Source organism: Myotis brandtii, unplaced genomic scaffold (genome assembly GCF_000412655.1).
Source record: "Myotis brandtii unplaced genomic scaffold, ASM41265v1 scaffold56, whole genome shotgun sequence".
NCBI lineage: Eukaryota > Metazoa > Chordata > Mammalia > Chiroptera > Vespertilionidae > Myotis > Myotis brandtii.
Genome location: NW_005370080.1, coordinates 1,459,288 through 1,465,287, shown reverse-complemented (window position 1 = coordinate 1,465,287; position 6,000 = coordinate 1,459,288). Strand labels below are relative to the sequence as shown.

General features: G+C 40.9%; 1 protein-coding gene across 4 annotated transcripts in view; it reads left to right on the top strand.

Annotated features, from left to right (window-relative positions):
- Positions 1-6,000, top strand: part of SIRT5 (sirtuin 5) — a 34,949-nt gene that overhangs the window by 9,045 nt on the left and 19,904 nt on the right. The window contains exons 1-2 of one of the 4 annotated variants that reach the window (XM_014549561.1): positions 764-975; positions 2,571-2,720. In XM_014549561.1, coding sequence (XP_014405047.1) covers positions 2,606-2,720 — 115 coding nt within the window. In that variant the 5' untranslated portion in view covers positions 764-975; positions 2,571-2,605. Of the gene's footprint in view, positions 1-763; positions 976-2,570; positions 2,721-2,864; positions 2,912-6,000 lie in introns of those variants that run through there. The other 3 variants (XM_005878412.2, XM_005878414.2, XM_005878413.2) reach the window with 3 other exon arrangements.

The window sequence follows — 6,000 nt, the reverse complement described above, 5'->3', positions numbered from 1 at the left end:
TTGATGTCTTTTGATTGGAGCATTTAGTCCATTTACATTTAAAGTTATTATTGATAAGTACTTGTTTGTAGCCATTTCTATTTTTTGTGCCTGTGTTCCTTCTTCCCTTTTTATTTCTTCTTTTTATACCAGTCCCTTTACCATTTCTTGCATTGCTGGCTTGGTAGTGATAAACTCCCTTAGCCTTTTTTTGTCTGTGAAGCTCCTTATTTCCCCTTCAATTTTGAATGATAGCTTTGCTGGATAGAGTATTCTTGGATTCAGTCCCTTGCTTTGCATCACTTCGTAAATTTCCTTCCATTCCTTTCTGGCCTGATGTGTTTCTGTTGAGAAATCATTTGATAATCTAATGGGATATCCCTTGTAGGTTAACTTTCTGTCTCTCTCTTGCAGCCTTTAAGATTCTCTCTTTGTCCTGAACGTTTGCCATGGTAATTATGATGTGTCTTGATGTGGGTCTTTTTGGGTTCATCTTGTTTGGGACTCTCTGTGCTTATGTGACTTTTTTCTTCTTCACATTAGGGAAGTTTTCTGATATTATTTCTTCAAATAGGTTTTCTAACCCTTGTTCCTCTTCCTGTCGTTCTGGCACCCCTATTTTTCATTGCTTTAAAAAAGTTTCTTGGGCCTCCTTGCCTCCTCCCTCCCCCGGACCCTGAAAACCATAGATGTGATTTCTCTACTTACAGTTTTGCCTTTTCAGAATATCATATAAATGGGAACCATTTGAAATCTTGCTCCTGGCGTATGTCATCAGTTTGGCTCACATAAACTCTTATAAATATTTATTCTCTACAGGTTTGGATGTTTCTTACCTTCACATTATACGCTGGAAAGGGCATGGTGATGAAATTGACAAAAGGGTGCAAATGTAAACATGGTTGGAAGAGACTTCTCTAAGGAAATGATATTTAAGCTGAAATGTAATGCATGGAAAGGGCCAAGGGAAGAATATAATGGCAAAAAGAAAATCAGGTACAGAGGACCTGAGCAGAGACTAAATAAGGGTGTGGTAGGCAACACATTGAATGCAGGAACAGATATGAGAAGTGAGTTATATTCTATTTAACCCGACATTAAAGAGATTTGCAGAAATGTAATCAATACCACTACTTTAAGTACATTTTTGTTATTGTTGAAAATATAGTTCTTTTTTAATAAAAATATGTAATGGGTTAAAAAAAAAGAATATCTCAATGGTCTCAAACATGTAGCCTTTCACTTAGTATAATGCTTATCTTCCTTTTTTTAAAGAAAACTTTATTTTGAAATATTTTTAAGTTTACAGAAATGTTGCAAATATAGTACACAGAGTTCCCATGTACTATTTACCCAACTTCCCCTAAGGTTAATATCTGACATAAATTACAGTACAGTGGTCTGAACTAGGACATTTACATCTATTCCGTACTATTAACTAATTTTCAGACTTCATTAAAATTTTGTCAGTTCTCTCACTAAAGATCTTTTTCAAGTTATGAATCCAATCTAGGATATCACATTGCATTTAGTTGTCCTGTTTCTTCCATCTCCAACCTGGGACAAGTCCCCTGTCTTTATCTTTCATAACCTTGATAACGTTTTTAAAGAGTATTAGCCAGTTTTGCTGTAGAATGACCCTCAATAGGGATTTTTCTGATGCTTTCTTATAATTAAATTGAGCAAATGCATTTTTTGGGGAAAATACAACACAAATGAGGTTTTGCCCTCCTCATTGCATCCTACCAGGAAGATACATGAAGTCAGTGTCTTATTACTGGGGGTTCACTTTGACTACTTGGTTAAGATAGTGTCTGCCAGGTTTTTCCACTGCAGGTTACTATTATCTAATTCTTTAAAAATTCATCCATGTTGTTTTACGTATTAGCAGTTGGTTCTTTTATTGCTGGACAGTATTTCATTGCATGGATAGACCACAATTTGTTTACCCATTTATACGTTGATGGCCATTTGAATTGCTTACAGTTTTTGGCCTCGCACTATCTCATAGGCCTTGGTGTTCTATTAAACATAAATAATTTCACAGAACACCTTTATCCTGTTTATTGTCATAAAAATATTTTTTCTGCTTACTTCAGTTCTCAGAATTTACATTCTTATAGAACAGTATTTTAACCAAAAAATGAGAGGCCAATGATTTTCACACCTTTTTAAAAGCAGCTGAACCTGTTTTTCAAATGAATTCTCACATCTAACCCCTTCTAAATCTTCTAAGGCAGATTCTCAAATTTGAGCATCAGAATCACCTGGACACAAATGTGGGCCCCCATCCCCAAAATGTCTGATTCATGGGCCTGGGTGGATCCCAAGACTTTGTATTTCTAATAAAATCTCAGGTGGTTTTGTTGCTATTGGTCTGGGGAACCACACATGAGAACCACTGCTCCAGGGCACGTAGGTGCTCTTGAGAACCAATTGAAAACAGCTGAATACCATGAAGATCTGACATTAAAAATATTGTAAAGGCCTTCATATGTACATATATAATATATATGTACATATATAATGTATATTTGTGAAATACAAGTATTTTCTGATTGTTTCTATTTGTTTTTGTGATTTTTCTGAAGTCCATCTCAAGAATTAATACTATAAAGAAAACCTGATGGGACTTCTCCAGATTGTCCCCTGCCGATTAATTTCCCAACTGTATTGTGGATTGAAGTCTCCAGTTGCCACAGGAACCAAGATTTGCCTAACAATGGCTCGTCCAAGTTCAAGTAGGTCTTTCTTAGCCTGCCATCTCCTCATCTCTAATGGAATTTGAAGTACCTGAAAGTTCCTACACTTTGAGGGGAATGATTATATCGAAGTGGGTGCTGGGCAAGATTTTGGAAGAGGCCATTCTGTCCTTTTCTCCTTAGGCAAGCCCCTTCCAAGACAGGTCAGAGATGATCTCTTAATAGTTAAGGTAAGTCTGTTTAAGACTTTGTTGCTTCTCATAAAATATTTGCACTTACGCCTTTCACACATGATTTGTATTTTAAACCCTTCAGCTCTCTGCAGGAGAGAAAAGCTGATGATTGTCCTACAGGGTAATATTGGATTAAATTTTTTACTGGACAGAAATGATTTGTATCTCTAACCAAACACAGTTTTGGCTGCCTGCAGCAACCAAAGCCAAACTTGTAAGACAGGTGCTGGTGAGAAGGAAAGAGGTTTATTCAAGTGCTGGCAACCTGAAAAGATGGGGGACTCTCATCCCAAAGATCATCTTAACATCTCAGTGGGGGCAGAGGTTTTTATTAGGAAGGAGAGGGAAAGCAGAAGAAAGAAATCAGGGGTAGGTGGGGTTGAAAGTTATCTATATGTAAGTCAGCACAGTCCATTCCCAATGATTATCTTAAAGCTGGTTAAGTGGAGGTCATTTTTATGGTTGAGACTAAGCAAGTCTCCTGGAGCCAGCATGTCCTTCCCTGAAACTAGTTCCTGTAATATGCTCAGAAGGCTGCTAGCAATTTATGGCAGGCATGACAAGCCTGACCTTTGTTTTAAGGCATCCATCCTCTTCCCTGATTTGGGGAAATTATATGTTATTTAATCAAGAAGGTTATTTTGTTGATTAGCATAAGATTTCATGTATCCTCTGTAAATCTCTACCTGACAAAAACCTACAAGTTAACATATCTGGGCCCTTCCTCTGTAGTGGGTATAGAGTTTAACATATTTATATAATAAATGATCCTTGTTAAACAGTTTTTCAATGTGGCATTGAAAGGCCAAGTTGAACTCTTTTTGCCTCATTTTCAACTTTTGGATAACTTTTTCTAATACTACAAGTCTGCTGAATTGTAATAATACTTCCTTCCATTTTTCCCAATCTCAGGAACAATAAAGAGCCCAAATAACCCAGTTCCACTCAGCTGTCCAACCCTTGGTGTTTACAGCTATGCAGGACAGGCTGCTAGAGGCTGTGGTGGGACCCAGAAGCATGTGCTTGACAAAAAGTGGGCCACCTGGGTTGAAACTGCAAAACATGCTGGTGTGTTTTCCTTGATCAGTTAGGAAATGTTGTCTATAACACAGCTTTAACATTATAGCTTACATCCCGTTTTCCAAAAACCAAACCTGAGTTGACTTCTTTATCTGTTTCTAGAAATTGCTTAAAGTGGTACCTTAGTAGAAGTCACTCTGACCTGGGAATGTATTCATCAAAAGGATGACAGACTTTACATTTGAGGTAGAAAAGGCATTCAGAGCAGGGGAAAGTTTTATGGGTGAACTTTGAAGTCCTTAAATATGTTTGTATGGTTCAACTCAGGAGTCATATAAATAGTTACAAGATGCAGTTAGCATTTGTTCTCTCAGGGGATAAATCGGACTACAAACTCTGATCCACCCAGATTAGATATTTTTTTTCAGAAATATTCTTGGTTGGACAGCTTTAGCAGGCCTTATTTTTCACATCAGTCCATTTCTGAAAGGTATGTGAGGGTAGGCAGAGTGTTAACATGGCTGGCAGGTAGTTGGGCTGGTTATACCTAAAGGCAACAATGTGCCTGAGCCATCTTCATTCCTTTGAGCCTTGCTGCGAGAAAAGTGATCCCAGAGAGCTCCAGGAATGTGGCCAGCAGGGAGCTGGAGCCTCTGCTTTTCTGTTTCTGAAACCAGTTCCATCTCTTAGTGTGTGCTCAGTCAGCCCAAGGGTTAACCTTGGTTGCCATTGGAAGACCAGAAAGTCCACTCCATCAGCTGTGGGACTCACTTCCATTTTTTGCTGAATTTTTCTGTTAGCACAGGTTGGCCACTCCTAGATGTCTGCTTCGTGGCCCAGGCCAGCCCCAGGCAATGCTGGTCTGGCACTCGATTTTCCAGGTAGAGGGCAGAGAGGGAGTCTCACTTCTCCCTGAAGTTTATGCTCAGCTCTATACGGCTTACATCTGGCCTGCTGGAGCTAAGCACTTACCCCTCGCATGAGGGCCTGCAGAGCTGCAGTGTCTGTGAGAGAAGGGTGTTGCTCTCAGCCATATGCTGGGTCCTGACCTAATCTCTACCACCCAAGAGACACAGTGGCACTGTCAAGTCTGGCTCCTTGTTCTTATCCTGGGATGAGGACATTCTCTTCAGGGGCAAAATCATCTTGTGACCCATGTAAAGTGCTTGGCACAGCCTGGGGTGCAGTGAGCCCTCACTCAGTAATGGCTACTGCCTGTGTTGGTTTGAGATCAGGGTAGACTGCCTGGAGGTGCAGAGCAAGGCCTTTGATCTAGAGGGCAAACCATGGCCTGTGACTATGATTACGCGCTGCTGTGTTATTCTCTATGTTCAATTCCCTTTTGTTACTCCAAGTCTCTGATGACATCTTGTTGAAAAGTCTAGCATTTATTAGAGCCGTAAAGGAAAAAGTCATGTGTCTAGGTTTAGGGCACAGCATTTGTTCACAGGGGAGAGGCCCTCATCCTGACCTTTGGTAGTGATCCTGAAAGAAGCTGTGTGTGTGTGTGTGTGTGTGTGTGTGCGCGCACACACACACACACACACACACACAGCTTGTCTTTACATTCATGAGGGAAGTTGCATTCCTATCCATTCTGGTACCAAGAACCTTCTGGAAATCCATGGTGAGAACTCCCAGCCTCACACGGGGAGGGGAACTAGACTTGAAAGCATATGTCCTGCCATTTTCCACCTGGACTCACTGACAGAACCTGCATTTTGACAACACACCCAGGTGTCTGGTGTGTGCCTGTTACCCCGCGAAAGCGCTAGTCTGCACAGCTGTGTGCGTGCCCCTCCCTGAGCAGCTCTTGAGGGGATTGTGCTAGAGACAACTGCCCAGCTGAGCTGAAGGGAACCAGGAGGGGTGGGCCATTGGACAGGTGGCTTTAGCAGGATCTGGCATGGGGGGCCTTGCTATGAGCCCAGGAATCAGGGGATGGGGCTCAGATGGTATCAGGAGGAACTTACAGAGGGTGGTCAGTCAGGTCAGAGCAGCTGATTTTGTGGGGAAGCAATAGATTACGTTTGACTCCAGCTGTGTTCCCAGGACACATACAGGGT